At 48.8% G+C, this 19,723-nt stretch overlaps 1 protein-coding gene across 1 annotated transcript in view; it reads right to left on the bottom strand.

Moving 5' to 3' along the window:
• Positions 1–19,723, bottom strand: part of LOC135907291 (4-pyridoxate dehydrogenase-like) — an 88,397-nt gene that overhangs the window by 52,251 nt on the left and 16,423 nt on the right. The window contains exon 3 of the mRNA XM_065438979.2: positions 9,708–9,897. Coding sequence (XP_065295051.1) covers positions 9,708–9,897 — 190 coding nt within the window. The remainder of the gene's footprint in view (positions 1–9,707; positions 9,898–19,723) is intronic.

Genomic DNA, 19,723 nt, shown 5'->3' with positions numbered 1-19,723 from the left:
CAATAATAAGGTTCCCCCTCCTCCTCCGAAGTCACCCTGCTAAGTGGCCGCATGTTAATACTGAAAGCTTTCGGAGTGCATTTCTTGAGAAAGGGCCATTGTATTTCCAAAATCGGCCAGAAAATTTTCCGTCTTCCGAAAATCAATACAAAACTCAGAAACGCTATATGTCACCTCATCTTTTCCTGCGAAACGCTGTAAATGGAGAGGCGAACGAGCGACACTGGTTAATGTACTCGGAGTCCAAAGGTTCCGTTTACTATTTCATGTGCAAACTATTTTCGGTTTCAAGCAACCGCAGTGCTTTCATCACGCAGGGTTATCTGATTGGGAATGGGCAGAAGAAAAGGTTTGCGCACATGAAAATAGCGTCGAGCACCGCAATTACGTGGTTGCATGGCTTGCCCGCTCTAAATCAAGCAGCGCAATTCACAAGGAGCTGGTTAAGCATCTTGACACTGAGACCGCTCACTGGACAGAGGTGTGGAAGCGCGTAGTCGCTGTAGTTAAGCTTCTAGCTGAGCGCAACCTAGCGTTTAGGGGTAGTGAGGAGATTTTTGGATCATCGAGAAATTGCAGTTACAAGGGAGTGCTTGAGGCCATTGCCAAGTTCGAACCCTTTCTAGAGGAGCACATCAAATGCTACGAGAACAAAGGAGAAGGTCACCCATCGTATCTGTGAAATACCATTTGTGATGAATTTATCGAGCACATGGCAAAGGCTGTCAAGGAACGTCTCGTTGACGAAGCGAAACGCTCAAAATACAGCTCTTTAATTGTCGATTCGACTCCAGACATTACTCACGTTGATCAGCTGTCAGTTGTTTTACGGTACTATTTAAATGGGAAAGTGTACCAACGCTTTCTTAGATTTGTTCCAATTGAATCGCATACCGGCTTGTATCTTTTTGATATTATGATGTCCCTCTTGACGACCAATGGCATCTCAATTGATGATTGTAGGGGCCAAGCTTATGATAATGCGAGTAATATGTCAGGAAAATACGAAGGACTGCAAGCTGAAATCAAACACCTGAACGAATTGACAGTCTACGTCCCTTATGCTGGTCATTCACTGAACTTAGTTGGCGCATGTAGCGTCACAGTTGCCTTGAGGCAGTCAAATTTTTCACTGTAATTCAGAGACTGTATGTGTTCTTTGCTGCCTCACCTAAGCGATGGAGGTATCTTTTAGACAGCGTGGGCGGAAGTGGCCAGCAGCTTGTTTTGAAAAGTCTCTCTGAGACCAGGTGGTCAAGACACGCTGAATCATGTAAGGCCATTTTGAAAAATTTCAATGCAGTCTTGTGTTGCCTTGTAGCTATAACAAAGAAGGAGGAAGACAACGGTGACACTAGGAACGAAGCGCACTTTCTCTTGAACTAGAGACTGCATTCATGGCGATTTTATGGAGTGAAATCTTGGAGCGCTTTGACAAAACGAGCGTAGCGCTTCAGAAACCAGGCCTAGACATTTCAACTGCTGTAGACATTCTGAGGTCTCTAGTGCAGAGGTCGCCACATTTCAGCCCCATTTGTTAGGCTGCCACCAGAGTGTGGCGCCCCCTGTGATCTGTGTGTCTATTTATGTTCGAGCCCAATAAAGAAGGGGGCATTCCCTTTTCGTCCAACCAAGCGGCCGCACGTTTCGGTCCGTCCCTGCATGCTCGTTCCCCCCGCGGCACCAACCACGCGACATGGTGTCAGAAGTGGCCAGATAACGCCCCCCTGCCTTAGCCCTCACCTCATAGGAAGGCACGAAGATGTCCCTCGAGACCGGCGAGCCGCCGAAACTGTACGGCGTCAACTTCCAGCCGCGGGCACCGTTCGACTTCGCCAACCCGCCAACGTGGGCGACATGGCTCAGCCGCTACGAAGACTACGCAGTGGTTTCAGGACTGACGAAAGCGTCGGAAGACATGCATGTACGCTCGCTACTGTACTGCATGGGCCCGGAGGCCCACCCGCTACTCGAGACTTCCTCGCTCGACGCCCAGTCGCTCGCTTCATACCAAGCCGTTGCCACCCGCTTCACTGAGCACTTCGTGCACCCGGCAAACGAGCTTTACGAATCGTCACGGTTCCACAGACGCGTTCAGCTGCCCGACGAAAGCGTCGACACGTACTACGCAGAACTGCGCAGGATGGTCAAGCGCTGTAACTATCCGTCTGCTGCTGTCGAGGAAAGGCTCGCACGCGACCGGTTCGTCGTCGGCCTCCGCGACTCCCGTCTCTCGGACCAGCTGTGCCATAACGCGAAGTTGACACTACAGGACGCCTGGACATAAGCCCGTCAATCCGAAGACGCCGACAGGGAAAAGGCGTTGCCCCAGGACCGCACCGAGCACTCCCGCGAGCTCAACCTCGACGCCGCAAAAGCTATCAAGTTCCCCTCTCGCCGCCGCTCCGCCGCTAAGCCTCGTTCGCCGCAGTCGCTAGCAGAGCGCTCACGCGAGCCGTCCACATGTGAATTCTGTGGCCGCGCGCCTCATCGACGTTCAGACTGCCCGGCCCGTCGCTCCACCTGCAACTTCTGCAAAAAGAAAGGCCACTTTGCCGAAGTATGCCGCTCGCGGAAGCTCAAGCAGTACAAGCTCAGCTCCGTTCACCTGCACGCCATCGCGACGCCCGCCTCGGCAAAGTTCGTCGACGTCACCGTTGACGACTACACAGCGCAGTTCAAGGTCGACTCCGGAGCCGAAGTATCTGCTGTTCCCAGCGACTTTCCTACCTTGCCTGCCACACTCGACCAAGTCGACACTCTGCTCACTGGCCCGGGAGGACAGCCGCTGCGCATGCTGGGCTCGTATATGGCACGACTTCAGTGGCAAGGGAAAACAAGCCGTCAGCACCTCTACGTGATCCAGTCTCTCACTGTGCCTCTTCTGGGACTGCCAGCGCTCCAAGCTCTCCAAGTAGTTCGGTTTCTTGATCAACTCAAGACTTCAAAAGCGATGCTGCACGCCGAGCTCTTCAATGGATTGGGCACTCTCAAGGACGAGTACACCATCCGGTTGAAACCCGATGCCGTACTTTTCTCGCTAAGCGTACCTCGCAGGATCCCCATTCCGCTGCTCGAGATTGTCCGCCGCGAACTGGACAAATTGGAAAGCGCAGGCGTGATCCGTAGGGTCGACAAGCCAACACCATGGTGCTCGGGTCTCGTCGTCGTCCGGAAAGGCGATGGTTCCTACCGCCTCTGCGTCGACTTAACTCAACAAGGTCGTCCTTCGTGAAAGACATATTCTGCCAACTGTCGAGCAAGTCCTTGGCCTCCTCGGCGACGCAACAGTTTTTTCGAAGTTGGACGCAACCGCAAGCTTCCACCAGGTGAAGCTGTCTGAAGACTCCCAAGAGCTTACGATATTCATCACCCCATATGGCCGATACTGCTTCTGCAGACTCCCCTTTGGCATCATCTCCGCACCAGAGTACTTCCAAAAGCAGATGGCAAGAATCCTGGAGGGCCAAGAAGGAGTCGCCAATATGATAGACGATATTTTGGTTTTTGGACGCACCCGCCAGGAACATGACGCCAGACTGAGCCAGGTGCTATCTCGCCTTGCAAAAGCAGGTATCACATTGAACCAGGACAAGTGTCGTTTTGGCGTACCTGAGGTCTCCTTCCTCGGAGTTGTCGTCTCAGCACAGGGCATCAGGCCAGATCCGGGCAAGGTCGAAGCAGTCAAAGCCATGGAAGCCCCAACGGACGTCGCTGGCGTTAGAAGACTGCTCGGAATGGTGAACCATCTTGCCAGGTTCTTGCCACACATCTCGGACGTCACAGCTCCCATCAGAGCCTTACTGAACAAGTCCGCGAGTTGGGTGTGGCAGCACGAGCAAAAGGCAGCGTTCGAGAAAATCAAGGAACTCTTGACGTCAGACAGGTGCATGGCCAAGTACCACCCGTCGTACGCCACTACGGTGTCTGCAGACGCAAGCTCATTCGGACTCGGCGCAGTTTTGCTACAGACGCAACTCTCAGGAGAGCGCCGCCCAGTCGCATTCGCTTCTAGGTCAATGACCGATACCGAGCAGCGTTACAGCCAGACTGAAAAAGAAGCTTTGGCAACGACGTGGGCTATCCAAAGGTTCGACGAGTTCGTCCGTGGCATCCCCTTCGACGTCGAGACTGACCACCTGCCACTCGTTTCGCTTCTGGGCAAGATGGAACTGGATGTGTTGCCGCCTCGTATTCAGAGACTACGGCTGAAGACCATGCGATACCAGTTCCGTATGCTGCACGTGCCAGGAAAGGTGCTAGCCACAGCTGATACGTTGTCGCGCTTCACCTACAAGCCACCCACTCCTCTAGACACTATCGAACTTTTTGCAGCACAGGTAGTCGGCTGCATGTCGGAAGTCTTGCCACTCAGCCCTAAAGACGTGCGACAGGCACAAGAGTCCGATGGCGAGTGCAAAGCCCTCGCTTCCTACTGCCAGAATGGTTGGCCTAAAAAGACCACGATACCACTGCACCTTACAAAGTACGCCTCGGTGGCAGACGAGCTCTCTGTCTGCGACGGTGTTCTGTTGAAGGGCGCCCGGTTAGTCATCCCATCGTCCCTTCGGTCAGCGGTCTTGACGCTGTTGCATGAAGGTCATCAGGGCATCAACAGGACCAAAGCCCTAGCTCGGGAGTCAGTTTGGTGGCCCGGTATCTCGACAGACATCGCCTCTCTCGTTGCCAACTGTGAACAGTGCGCTTCCACCCGCGTGAACCTTGCCGAGCCCCTGCTCTCCACTGCCCTACCTGGACATCCCTGGGAATTCCTTGGTATGGACTTGTTCCACCTCAACGGCCAGACGTTCATCCTGGTGGTGAACTATTACTCAAGGTTCCCTGAGGTGGTGACCCTGAGGAGCACGACAGCTCAGGCAGTCATCGATGCTCTCAAATCCATCTTTGCCCGCCATGGAATCCCGCAAGAAGTCAGGTCAGACAACGGCCCACCGTTCTCGTCGCAAGAGTTCGCGGCGTTTGCAGCGTCATACGGCTTTAACCACAGGACCAGCAGTCAACACTACGCTCAGTCGAACGAAGAGGCGGAGAGGATGGTGCGTACTATCAAGGACCTGCTTCGCAAGTCAAAGGATCCATATCTGGCTCTGCTCAGCTATAGGGACACTCCAGGAGTCAACGGCTTTAGTCCAGCACAGCTGTTGATGGGACGTCAACTCAGAACCAGAGTCCCAAAGCAAGGCTCCCAGCTATGTCCCAACTGGCCCCAAATGAAAGAAGTCGTCGCCAAGGATGCGACTTACAAGCAGAAGCAGGCCGACAATTACAACAGGCATCATGGAGCTCGAGACTTGCCGCCACTCCAAACAGGTCAGCGTGTCTGGGTGCGACCTGATCAAGTGCAGGCTACGGTCCTCAGTCCGGGCAAAGACCAAGAAGCTACGTGGTCGAAACGGAGCGAGGTGGCACCCTACAGCGCAACCGGCGTCACCTAGTGCCTTTTCGGACTACTGCTTCCGGAGAGGAACCACCACCACTGCAGCAAGTTCGCTGTCAGGAGCCTCGGCCTGCCAACATCGTGGAATCAACGGTCCCCCTCGGACAGTCGGTGCAACAGTCCCCTGCAGCCGGGGACCGCAGTGACGGTGTGACTCGAACACGTTACGGCCGGCCTATCGTTCCGCCACGCCGTTTGAACTTATGAAACTTTTGACGTGTTTGGCTGCCTGAATCTCTCCCGTCTAACCTCCAATGCTTCAAGGGGGGAGATGTAGAGGTCGCCACATTTCAGCCCCATTTGTTAGGCTGCCACCAGAGTGTGGCGCCCCCTGTGATCTGTGTTTCTATTTATGTTCGAGCCCAATAAAGAAGGGGGCATTCCCTTTTCGTCCAACCAAGCGGCCGCACGTTTCGGTCCGTCCCTGCGCGCTCGTGCCCCGCGCGGCACCAACCACGCGGCATCTAGAAGGCGTTGTTAATCCTTTGCGACCTCTCTTTGATACCTTCGAAGAGAAAGCACGCACGGTAAGTACCAATCAATGTTATCAGGATGAGGGCAAACGCATCGTTTTGAGTAAGCACCCGGATGGTAAAAGCGAAAGTGCGCTACAAGGTAGAAGGAAGTTTATCGTAGAGACCTACAATGTTGTACTTGACAGTCTAGGCTCTGCTTTGCGAGTGCGAAAGGCTGCCTACACTGAACTCTGCGAAAGTTTCGTATTCTTAAAATTGCTGACAGAAGTTGGGAGCGAGGCCTCTCTGGCACAGCAGGCTGAGAAATTGGTGAAAACCTACAAAAATGATTTGGAGCCAGCATTTTCCGCTGAAATCGTTCAGTTTGCGAACTTTCTGCACAACTCTGTGTGCCAGGACATGAGTCCCCTGGGAATAATGAAGTTGCTGCACGAAAGAAAGCTTATTGATGTGTTTCCGAACCTTTCTATTGCTTTGCGAATGTACTTAAGCATACCTGTGGCAAACTGTGAGACCGAACGATCGTTTTCCAACTTGTCGCTGATAAAAAATCGCCTTCGTTCGAGCCTTCTTGACGACAATGTGCACTCGCTTGCTATCATGTCCATTGAAAGTGACCTCCTCCGCGATCTATCCTTCGAACAGACTATATCTGATTTCGCCAAAGCGAAGGCGCCCAAAGATGCCATTTTAAAAGAGGACTGTTTGCGCTATACATGAATACTTCCAGTAAGTTCGTCGTGGCGCCTCCCAGCCTCCACGTTGCCAATGAAACGCTGAGCAGTGTAATTCAATATATGCAAATCTTCGTCTATACAATGCAAGATATGCATTGTTCATCTTTTGTTTGGCCTTTTTGTGATATTTAGCGTGCTTATAAAGAACTGTATTTTTGTTGTTTTTGATAAAGCTACATTTATTCGGTGTCGTCCTTGCTTGTCTTACCTTTAACGAAAATATTTTCAAATGTTTTTTTATTTACAGTTGGTAATTTTCATCTGTATTATAGTGCATTTTCATGGTATTTATATTGCCTTAAGTATTGTATATACCTATTGCATATATAGAGAGTAACGTGTAGAACAATTACTGCAGTCTGATGCTTGAATTTTCATAAAGAATGTTTCGGATACAACCATGCATCTCCTCACCGAATTAAACTTAGTGATGCAAACAGAGCCTAGCTCCAGAAGGATCGACATCTGAGCTCTGTTGTCTTTCTACGTTATTGTTCGTCTTGAGTGCACTGAACATTTCTTTAAAGCCTAGCTTTTGCTGAAAACTGAATGAAGTATAATCACAAAGTGAACATATGTGTTGGTGTTTACAACAGCGCGCGTTTCGAGCTAGTTTTCTTGTTTTCCATGTAATAATAACAATAAGAATAATCACGCTGATCGCACTTCGTTCTTTTTAATTTGGTGGAATTGAAACGAAACATGGCATATTTTCAGTAGCGTAGCAGGCGACAGGGGGAGGGGGATCAGTATAGGGAAAGGGGTCCTGCATGCGCATTAGCCCAGGGCCCCCCCGCCCCTTTTCTTAATCCGGCCCTGATGAGGTGTAACTTCGCTCAGCACAGGTTTCGTGTTGTTTTTATTTCAGAACAATGACGCATACAGAGCCACGTATGCTAACAAACTCAAGTATTCGTTCATAGTTGCACCAGAATTAGAGAATTCAGCGCGATCATAACTGGAAGTGGGAGCAAAGCGATGGTAGTAGCATGCTATACAATGTTTAAAAGGACACTAAAGGCAAAATAGTAAGTCGACCTGGACTGTTTAAATACCATTCGAAAAACCTCGTAATGCTTGTTTCGTGCCATGAAAACACTTAGTTTACGAGAAAATTTCAACTGAAGGGTCCGAGTACCTGTTTCGAAATTCAAATCTTCCACCAACCAACCAGGGGAATGGTCACGTTGCATACGCCATCACCACCCTTTGCATCCGTCGGTGACTAAACCGAAGCCCGACAGAGGGTGGTACCGAGCCAAGGCAGAGCGGTGGATTCGCCACTGCAGCTGCTTTTTGGTCAAGTTGAGTAGACCATTCGGCCATCTCGCGACACCACATCGAAGTTGAATTTAGGCACGGCGCCCTAGCGGTAGTAATTACTGACAGGAGAACTATGTTCATGGCCGAACTTCTAGACTCAGTTTTCAAACTAAATGGAACAGCCCACCGGAACATGATAGCATATCATCCCCAGACGAATGGATTAACGGAGCGTTTGAAAAAGACGCTCGCATGCATGCTATACATGCGCGTTTAGTGGAGCATAACTGAGACAAATTATTGCCTTAGGTCTATAGCCTTCGCATATAGCAACGATCTACAGGAAGTGACTCATATGACACCATTCAGCTTGGTAGATGGTCGCGAAGCCACGACAGTGTTGAATGCAGTGCTGCAGCACGAGTGTGATCACATCCGCGCATATGCTAAGGAATTTACTCAATGTACTCAAGATCCCAGACAGCTTGCACGTGTACGCATCAACCATCAGCAAGAGAGAATGCAACGCGGTGCAAGGGTCAGCGCAAATACATTACGTAGGCACTCGGCAAGAGAGCGCCGGTTTCAATACTCATACGGTGTATGGGACTTTCGGGAAGACTGCTAAGCCAACATTTTGGGCTATACATAGTGATCCGACGTCTGAACAACGTGAACCGCGAGGCTGCTCCAGATGGATAAACTTGTTCGCGCCGCGGCCAGCAACTATCGGGAGTTGTGCGTGGGGTGTCCATAAAGCCGTACCTATCCAAGTTACTCACGTTTTAATGTTTTGTTCATGCACACGCTTTAGTTAAGCATCGGAACGATGCTTCCGTTGAAAGAGCAGCAAATCACACGTCTGCATTGCGGCAAGAACGATCACAATAATAAGATTTATTGGCCTTTAAAGAAAGCATAGCCAACAAGAAGAATAAGCAATGGCTGCCGCTCATTGTTAAACAGTTCGTTCTTGTAGCTGTTCCTGCTTACTTGTCATTTTGTCCCTTGACTTTCAGACGCCACGACATACTACTGTGCTGTCGAAGCTATTTTCCGCATACTACTGCGGATTGCTTTTTACGCCAGCTAACCGACAAACAAATGTTACCAGTTGATTTTTACAAACAACACTTCTACAATAAATATTCCGGGCGATGCTGTCTTATGAATCACTGGTGACTAAAATAATGTTATCCAACTTATTCGACGATGAAATTGTAAAGTCCCACAATTGTGGCTTTTACAGAAAGTGAGGTTATAATATGGCAAACGGTGTGAAATAAAGACGTGTTTCGCTACACCTTCGTCAAAAAAAGCGAAGTTCACCCCGATCGTGCCGACCCAGGCTAGCTATTTGCTTATTATTATTATTATTATTATTATTATTATTATTATTATTATTATTATTATTATTATTATTATTATTATTATTATTATTATAGGAATTCCGTTGTAATCAGAACCAGTGCAAACGCGTGACGTTCGACGTCGCCGGACTGTACATGTCATCAGAGTCCCGAAGCATTCTGGAACTACTGAACAATTTCGACGAGCACAAGTAATGTATACTTGGCTTGAGATGCACTATGGAGGCATTTTGTACATTTGTCTAATCAATGTTGCTTGACGCTAACAGAAACAGAATTCGCGGTGGGGAAATAAATTTAACAAAACAGATCTTAAGCCCTAATCATCTACTGGACGTTCGTATACTCATGGGTAAACAAATAGAAGACATTTAATATGCTGTGCGCCTGTACTGTTACTCACGTCTGTCTGGATTGGCGCCCATATAGTGCTCAGATTTCATAAAGTAAGGAAGCACACTCTTGTAAGACCAGTTGAACGCGCCATGCTGACTCTCCCAGAGGTCAAAGTCTCTTCGGTTGCCACGAACGTGCATAAGAAAGTTGGTCGAGCTCGAACCACCTAGCACCTTGCCACGGGCCCAGTTGCACCTCTGTAAATAAAAAAACGGAGTGATTTAAGAACTACATTCAGCAGTTTTACATGTCACAATTCCTATTTTATCTTTTTGCAGTACTGTGTTACTCCGGATTAACATGCACGACCTCAGGTTCTTAAATGGGCCACTAAATCTCAATACACGGGCGTTTTTGAATTTCACCCACATGTAGATGCGGCCGCCGCAGCCTGCAGCGAACCCTTGACAATGAGAACTCGTGACAACTTTCCACAATCTAAAGTGCATCGCCACACTGCGATTCTTCTTTCCACATTCCCGTAGGCGGATGCCCGCTTCAGCCAACTGCACGTCGATGTTGTTGGCCTTCTTCCCACTTCTTAACAGATAGCGATAACAGGTAGCGATGGTTCCCTGCGGTAGCGATGGTTCCCTGCGGTAGCGATGGTTCCCTGCGGGTAGCGATAACAGGTAGCGATGGTTCCCTGCGGTAGCGATGGTTCCCTGCGGTAGCGATGGTTCCCTGCGGGTAGCGATAACAGGTAGCGATGGTTCCCTGCGGTAGCGATGGTTCCCTGCGGGTAGCGATAACAGGTAGCGATGGTTCCCTCACTACCTGTTAATCTGCATTGACAGGTTTACCAGATCGCCTGAAGCGAAGCCCCTCCGGGACATAACGGTGTAGTCGATGCCTCTGGCACTCGTCACACCAGGGATTAGCCGCTACGGCGTCCCTTCCACTAGTACGACTGACCGTGATCGTCAATTGGACACATTTTTCGCCACTCTATGTCGCCTACTCGGCGTTATTCACATCGACTACCTCTCAGCACCAGATGTCCACTGGAACGCTTTCACCGTCAACTGAAGGCGTCACTCAAAGCTTCGACCTCTCCTTTATCATATATCGAGCGTCTTCCTTTCCTTATGCTTGGAATGCGCACCATTCTTTGCATAACTCTTCCACCCGTACCACCGAGCTTAATTATTCTCCATTACCTCTTATCCCAAACTCTTCCCAATCCAGGTCTGTGAATACCTCCTGTAAACACGCTGTGAATAGCATTGGAGAGATCTTATCTCCCTGCCTGACGCCCTTCTTTATTGGGATTTTGTTACTTTCTTTATTGAGGACTACGGTGGCTGTGGAGCCGCTATAGATATCTTTCAGTATTTTACATACGGCTCATCTACACCCTGATTCCTTAATGCCTGTCTGACTACTGAGATTTCGACTGAATAAAACGCTTCCTTGTAAACAATGAAAGCTTCATATAAGGGTTGGTTAAATTTCATACATTTCTCTATCACCTGATTGATAGTGTGAATATAGTCTATTATGTGTAGCCTTTACGGAATCCTGTTTGGTCCTTCGGTTGACAGAAATCTAAGGTGTTCCTGATTCTATTTCCGATTACCTTAGTAACTACTTTGTAGGCAACGGAAAGTAGGCTGATCGGTGTATAATTTTTCAAGTTTTTGGCCTCCCCTTTCTTATGGATTAGGCTTATCTTGGCCTTCTTCCAAGATTCTGGTACGCTCGAAGTCATGAGGCATTGCGTATACAGGGTGGCCAGTTTTTCTAGAACAATCTGCCCACCATCCTTCAACAAATATGCTGTTACCTGATCCTCCCCAGCTGCCTTCCCCCTTTGCATACGTCCCACCAAGGCTTTCCTTACTTCTTCCGGCGTTACTTGTGGAATTTCAAATTGCTCTAGACTATTCCCTCTTCCATTATCGTCGTCGGTGTCACTGGTACTGTATAAATCTTTATAGAACTCCTCAGTCACTTGAAGTATCTCATCCATATTAGTAATGGCATTGCCGGCTTTGTCTCTTAACGCATGCATCTGATCCTTGCGTATTCCTATTTTCTTCTTCACTGCTTTTAGGCTTCCTCCGTTCCTGAGAGCATGTTCAATTCTATCCATATCATCCTTCCTTATGTCAGCTGTGTTACGCTTGTTAACTTGGAAAGTTCTGCCAGTTCTATTCTAGCTGTAGGGTTAGAGGCTTTTATACGTTGGCGTTTCTTAATCAGATCCATCGACTCCTGCTATAGCTTACTGGTGTCCTGTCTGACGAAGTTACCACCGACTTCTATTGCACACTCCTTAATGATGCCCATAAGATTGTCGTTCATTGCTTCAACATTACGATCCTCTTCCTTAGTTAAAGCCGAATACCTGTTACGTAGCTTGATCCCGAACTCCTCTATTTTTCCTCTTACTGCTAACTCATTGTTCGGTTTCTTATGCACCAGTTTCTTGCGCTCCCTCCTCAAGTCTCCTCCTCAAGTTGGTCTTAATTAATACCAAAGGACGAGGGTTCAGCTCTTACGAATGGTCGTGGTTTCGAGTGCTTTGATTAACTCTACCTTAATAACCGTACAAGTCCTGGGTTCGACTCCACGAAAAGTCGGGTGTTCGACTGGTTCGAGTCTCGATTCGCATTCACACCAATGGGCCAGGGTTCACCTCCCACAAAAAGTCGTGGGTACGAGTGCCTCAACTAACAATATCCTAAATAACTCTGCCTTAATTAGGCCGTAAATCGTGGATTTGACTCCAAGCAAAAGTCTGAGATTAGACAAGTTCTAGTGCCTTAACACCAAAGGACGAGGGTTCGGCTCGTACAAAACGTCGTGGGTTCTGGTGGGCTAATTCACTCTATCTTAATTAACATACCCTACGAAGTCTGAAAACTCCCATGTACTTAGATTTAGGTGCACGTTATAGAAACCCAGCTGATACAAATTTCCAGGCCATAACCACTGCGGCGTGCCTCCTAATCAGATCATGGTATTGGCACGTAAAACTCTATATAATTTTTTAATGTGCCTTATTCACCTCACTTTCATTAAAGCCAAACGTAGCGAGTTCGACTCCAACAAAGGTCGGGGGTTCGACTGGCTGAAGTGCCTTAGTTAACTCGGCCTTAATTATCGCCAACGAACGAGGGTTCAACATCCATCCAAGGTCGAGGCTTCTACTCCTGTCAAAGGTTGTGGGTTCGACTAGGCGTTGCCAATGGCAATGACAATGAAGGTTGGATATATTACCGGTTCGCCCATACTCCCAAGTGGGCTCGGCTCCCACGAAAGGTCGTAGGTTCGAGTGGCTTAACTAGCTTTATCTTAATTATATATTCCCTACTTCACTTTGCCTTAATTAACACCACAGGTAGTGCTTACGCTGCTGCTTCGCCTCGGCCTCACGCTTTATTGCAAGGAAACTGATGCCGTAATTCACTCTAATTAGCACCAGAGGTCGTGCGTTCGATTCCCATCAAAAGTTGAGGATTTGGCTCCCTATGCATGGTAGTGCCATAGCGCCGCACGGCGTAACGCCGGACATCGGATTTTTCGTCCCCATGAGCAGTCTAAGAGCTTAAAACAACCTCAAAGGTGTCTTATGGTTCCAGAAATAAAAAAAGACCGACTTGCCTACCTTGGCCTTGGAGCAAGCAGCTATGGATTGTTTAAGCACATTCTACTTTGACCGCGTCCACATGTATACGGATGGCTATTCCACTCAGACCAGCCCCAACGGCGCAGTGGTTGTACCATCACGATCAATAAGCATCCAAAATAAGATTTCTCACTTAAAACATCGACCGAGTCGGAGCTTGTTGCCCTCGGAGGTGTCATTGATTATATTAACAACCAAGCCGCTAATCGGTGGGCAATATTCTGCGATTCTAAGGCGGCCTTACAATGTCTTCTGTCAATTCTTCGTCGCGGGTCCTGTGAACAACTAGCGTCGCATATACGAGAAATGCACCACCGAAAGGACATGACGTCGTGTTTCCGTGCCTGCCAGGCTATTGCGGTATCTTCGGCAACGACCTCACTGACGAAGCTGCTATGAAAGTACACAAAGGAGCAACCCTTGTTTCTGTACCTTTATCGGACCAGAACCGGTAACGCACTCCCTCACCAGAGCAGGATTGGCCACCCTGGTGCACCACTTGGCCACAACCTCCTATTTGAATACAACAATCAAACCCCCGCCCTAAGTCCCCAGCGGCTGCGAAGCAAATGACCGCGGCGGCGGTCAGACCTGTGACGAAGAGCAGGGGGCTAAGAATACCTGGGTCCGAACAGCTCGCCATTGGAATCTGAACCGGGCAACGTATTACGCTAGAACTTTATGTAGTGAGGCGAGTCTAGCAGTGATATTGGGGGAAATAGAGGACAGTAAATGGGATAAAATAGAGGTCAGTGAAGTTAAAAGGACAAAAGAAGCATATGCAGTGCTAAAAAGCGGGCACGTCCTGTGCTACCGGGGCTTAGCGGAGAGACGAGAACTAGGAGTCAGATTCCTGATTAATAAGGCTATAGCTGGTAACATACAGGAATTCTACAGCATTAACGAGAGGGTTGCAGGTCTCGTTGTCAAACATAATAAGAGGTACAAATTGAAGGTCGTACAGGTCTACGCCCATACATCCAGTCATGATGACCAGGAAATCGAAAGCTTCTATGAAGACGTGGAATCGGCTATGCGTAAAGTCAAAACAAAATACACCATACTGATGGGCCACTTCAATGTCAGGGTAGGCAAGAAGCAGGCTGGAGACAAGTCAATGGCATAGGCTCAACGAATAGCGGGGGATAGTTTTTAGTAGAATTTGCAGAACATAATATTATGCGGATAAATGAACACCTTCTTCCGCAAGCGGGATAGCCGACAATGGAAGTGGAGGAGCCCGAATGGCGAGACTAGAAATGCAATAGACCTTATACCCTGCGTTAACCCTGCTGTCATACAAGATGTGGACGTGCTCGTCAAAATGCGCTACAGTGACCATAGGATGTTAAAACTTGAATTATTCTAGACTTGAGGAGTGAAAGGAAGAAACTGGCACATAAGAAGCCCATCAGAAGAAGCCAGTAGATTTGTTGAAGGATGGTGGGCAGATTGTTCTAGAAAAACAGGCCACCCTCTCTACTCAATGCCTCAAGACCTCGAGCGTACGGGAATCTGGGAAGAGCGCTCACATTATCCTAATCCATAAGAAAGGGGACGCGAAAGACTTGAAAAATAATAAACCGATCAGCTTACTGTCCGTTGCCTACAAAGTATTTACCAAGGTAATCGCAAATAGAATCAGGAACACCTTAGACTTCTGTCAACTAACGGACCAGGCAGGATTCCGTAAAGGCTACTCAACAATAGACCCTATTCACACTGTCAATCAGGTGATACATAAATGTGCGGAATATATCTAACCTTTATATATAGCTTTCATTGATTACGAGAAAGCATTTGATTCAGTCGAAACCTCAGCATACATGGAGGCATTACGGAATCAGGGTTTAGAAGAGCCGTGTATAAAAATACTGAAATATATCGATAGCGGCTCCACAGCTACTGTTGTCCTCCATAAAGAAAGCAACAAAAGCTCATTCAAGAAAGGCATTAGGCAGGGAGATACGATCTCTCCAATGCTATTCACAGCGTGTTTACAGGAGGTATTCAGAGACCTGAATTGTGAATAATTAGAGATAAGAGTTAATGCGGAACACCTTATTAACTTGCGATTCGCTGATGATATTGCCTTGCTGAGTAACTCAGGGGGCCAATTTTAATGCACGCTCAATGACCGGGAGAGGCAAAGCAGAAGGGTACGGCCAGAAATTAATCTGCAGAAAACTAAAGTAATGCTTAACAATCTCCGAAGAGAACCGCAGTTTACGATAGGTAACGAGGCACTGGAAGTGGTAAGGGAATACATTTACCTAGGGCAGGTAGTGACCGCGGATCCGGATCATGAGACTGAAATAATGAGAAGAATGGGCTGGGGTGCGTCTGGAAGGCATTCTCAGATCATCAGCAGCAGGTTTCCATTATCCCTTAAGAGAAAAGTGTATAACAGCTTTGTCTTACCAGTACTCACGTATGGGACAGAAATTTGGAGGCTTAAGAAAAGGGTTCTACTTTAATTGAGGAATAAGCAACGCGCTATGGAAAGAAGAATGATGGGTGTAACGTTAAGGGATAAGAAAAGAGCAGATTGGGTGAGGGAACAAACGCGAGGTAATTACATCTTAGTTGAAATCAAGAAAAAGAAATGGGCATGGGGAGGACATGTAATGAGGAGGGAAGATAACCGATGGTCATTAAGGTTACGGACTGGTTTCCAAGGGGAGGAAAGCATAGCAGGGGGCGGCAGAAAGTTAGATGGGCGGATGACATTAGTAAATTTGCAGGAAATTTGCAGGAACAACATGGCCACAATTAGTACATGACCGGGGTAGTTCACCCACGAATTCACCTGAATTCACCTGAAGTTCACCTGAATTCATCCACGATCGATTGGACTCCCTCAACCCCTCTGTGCAGCTGCTACTGTTGCCAGGGCTTTCGCGAAATGAGGAAACAATGCCGTGCCGCTTACGCTTGGGCGTCGTATTCACCATTGCATATACTTTTCTGATTGGAATGGCTGATAGCGCCAACTGCAATGCCCGCGCTGTCGAGGGAACTACAGAACATCTACTGTGCTACTGCCTATCTTTTGAAAACGGAAGACATGACCTCTGCATAGCTCTCAATCAGCTAGATAGAACATCGTTCACCTTGAACAAGATTTTGGGACCCTGGCCTCGCATATCGAAGCTACAGGAAGCGACAAAAGCGTTGCTGCAATTTTTGAAAGCCACCGGCTGTCTGTGACCCAGACTGAGTGACCGAATGACATCCCTAGTGGACTTTCTCTTCTTATTTTAATCTTTCCGTCCTCTTTTCCCTTTCCCCTGTGTAGGGTAGCCAACCGGGCTCAGTCCTGATTAACCTTCCCACCTTTCATTTATCATTTGCTCTTTATCTATTCTTCATCCTAGTAAGTTTTTGTTTTTACGTATCATTCATACCCTCTAGGCTTGAATGAACTCGTCCAGTGACTACTCTACTCTTCCCGTCGACACTTCTTCCGTGCAGCTTTGGCTGATCGTGTGTTGATGCGCACAGCGTTTTTGCAGTGACTCAAGTGTTATTTGCTTCCCGTCTCTTTGAGCCGATTGCGGTCCTTACTTTCTTTCCAATGCAGTTTTTTCGTTACTGCAGGGAAAGCGGCCTCAAAATAGAGCTTACGTGCAGCGAGGGCGTCATTTACAGCCTGCAGTTACCGAACGTTCATCGTGCTTCTAAATGCGGACGCTAAACGGCATGGCTGGAAAACGTCCATCCTTTCACGCGAAGTGCTCATGTCAGCAGTGTCAAAGACAACGCTTAGCAGAGCTTGAGTTATATTAGTCAGTGCCATTACGTCAGGTAAGCTTTGAAAATAGTGACGCGTGTCCTTATTTATCTTTCCCAGGTGACCGCTTTTCACCAGATAACAAACATTAAACGCTATCGCCCAGTCAATACGTATATTTCTTTACCTGAAGTTTCTGGGTTACTATTGCTGGTTCTATCCTTTGTCTGATGTCACCGAACCTCGCCTAGTTTGATTGTGTAGACGACGCGAATAGTGAATTACTCTCTGAAAAACACGCGAGCACCAGCGATTACGCTAGAGCCTTCGACAAGTCATGGGTAAAAGCCGACGCGCTTCACCCACAACTTATATTTCGACAATCGCTGATTATGCTCGCCGCTATTGTGTTCGTTCTTGTGCCACTTGCATTTGTGCGCACCGCTTTCGCCAATCCCGAAGAGAACACCAACGTTGCCGTGGACCATGGAGCTAGCCGCAGGCGACAAAACCTGCCCCCGGAGCATGGACAAGCACCCATGCGGACCATAAAAACCAACACCAAGTCAATAGACATGATGACAGCCCCAGCGTCACCTGTCCTGCTGCAACAACTTTGATAGCCACCGACCTTTCGCGGATCATCGGCTGAAAACCCAGAAGCTTGGCTGGAAACCTACGAAAGAGTCGCTACCTTCAACAACTACAACTGCGAGGACAAGCTTGAGAATCGAGAGTCAACTTTCAGGTCATCGAACCTGCTTCACAGCAGCTTTCAAGCCTCTAGGAGCATCGCAAGGAGAGAAAGGACTGGCGTCTTTCTATAACGTCGAACGCAGCTACCAAACAAAAAACTCGCCATCTTCACTGAAGATACTACCTGCCTGTTTCGTCATGCTGACCCTGACATCCCAGAATGAAGTTCGTTCCCTGATGAGGGCAGTGAAGTAAGACTTGTTTGCCAGACTGGTTTAAAACCCACCGAAGAACGTCGCCGAATTTTCGTTCGAAGCCACTGTCATCAAGAAAACACTGAAAATGTGCACCGCAGAATGTGATCGCCGAAACGTTACGCCGAAGTATGAGATCCAAGCAGTTCGTGCCAACAACTTGGTGAGACAATTCGAGCAAGTGTGTGCAAGAAGCTACAGAGAATGTTCTCAAGATCGCAGTCTCACGTAACCTCGATTGATGACGCCGTGCGAGAAATCCAGCGGTCATTAGGAGGTCCCGAAGTGCAGCCGGAATAACCACAGCCCCTACCTGAAGCATGACCTACGCCGCCAGTGTTCGCTCACAAGGTCTGCCTCCATGCTCCACGCCAAGGCCCTGTAATGCCACAATTTCTTCGCCCGCCTCAGCCGCCGCCGCCTCCAGCCCGCCCGCCTGGGAGCTCGCACATCGCCCGAAGGAAGACGGAAGTATGGCGCCCTCCGTACCGCCGCGCGCTCTGCTACCAGTGCGGAGAAGCTGGCCACGTGCAACATCGATGCCCATACCATGAGATGGGACTACGAGGTGTTAATGTGCCGCGTCCATATCCAGGCGAACAACCACGAGAAATCACCGACTACCTGGCCACCACTCAGTGGAGCTCTTGATGACTACCCCATTTACTGACACCAGGCTGCTGCTTATCGCCGCAGCACCGATCATTTACGGGCCATACCAGAAGATGGTCCGTCAGCTCATATCCCTTAAACTAAAAGCAGCAACCGACGAAGGTGCGGTTTCTGTTCGTCGAAACGCCGAAGATCTTCCACCACCGAAAGAGGCGTCGACTCGTCAAGGCGCCTTCGCATCGAGCTCCAACCATTTGAAGCGTTTCATCGTGTTTTTCTGCACGCCGCCCATCGACGGCATTATCCTCGGATAGGGCTCCCCTCGTGGAATCACCACATGCCCTACCTTTCACAAGTGAACCCATTTTCTTGATTTCACGAGAATTTTTTTACCTAACCACGCCGCTATGCCTAACGACGGAGTTGAGGCGCAATCCTGCAACCCACCCCCACTCCCGTAGGTGGCGGCATTGCACTGCCGCATGCGGTTGCCTGCCATGTGCTGTCACGTGCCGTAGGCGCCCACGTGCAGTCGGCGACGTCTCGATCACTGATGATGGGCCTTCCCCCGCAACAAAGCAAGCGAATGTATTGGGCACTCAGCAAAATGAGAACGCTGCTGAATATGGCTGGACATTATTTACATACAAGAAGAATCTTACCGTTCCCTTCACCCTGCGGCGCCCCACACTGTCGTAATTCAACGGCAGAGTGATGCGCATCTCCCCCAACACAAATTGCACCACATCTCAAAGTCCGTACGGCAACAAGCCCTCTTCACTCCACACGAAGTCCTGCATGTCTCGCTGCAGATCAAGCCACGAAGCAATATAATCGTGATCAAAGCTCCATCATCAGACTTGGCAGTAGCCGTGAAACTGTGCATGGGCTTAACTTTTCGGCATTCTTATCGCAAAACATTTCAAGCAGCCGCACCAAGTGCCCAAGCGGTCCGCTACTTCTCCGAAGAAATCAAGGGTCTGGTAACAGGACGCGTCACTGTCGGCTGCGCCTACACCCTGTTCCAAAACTCAGCGTCACGTCGTGCCCGCTACAAAAGGAGCTCCGTCGTCATCGTAGCTTTCACTTGGCAG

This window comes from Dermacentor albipictus, chromosome 7 (assembly GCF_038994185.2).
Source record: "Dermacentor albipictus isolate Rhodes 1998 colony chromosome 7, USDA_Dalb.pri_finalv2, whole genome shotgun sequence".
In the NCBI taxonomy this organism is placed as follows: Eukaryota; Metazoa; Arthropoda; class Arachnida; order Ixodida; family Ixodidae; genus Dermacentor; species Dermacentor albipictus.
Note: the sequence above shows the minus strand (reverse complement) of the source record. Positions and strands in the feature narration are given on the sequence as shown.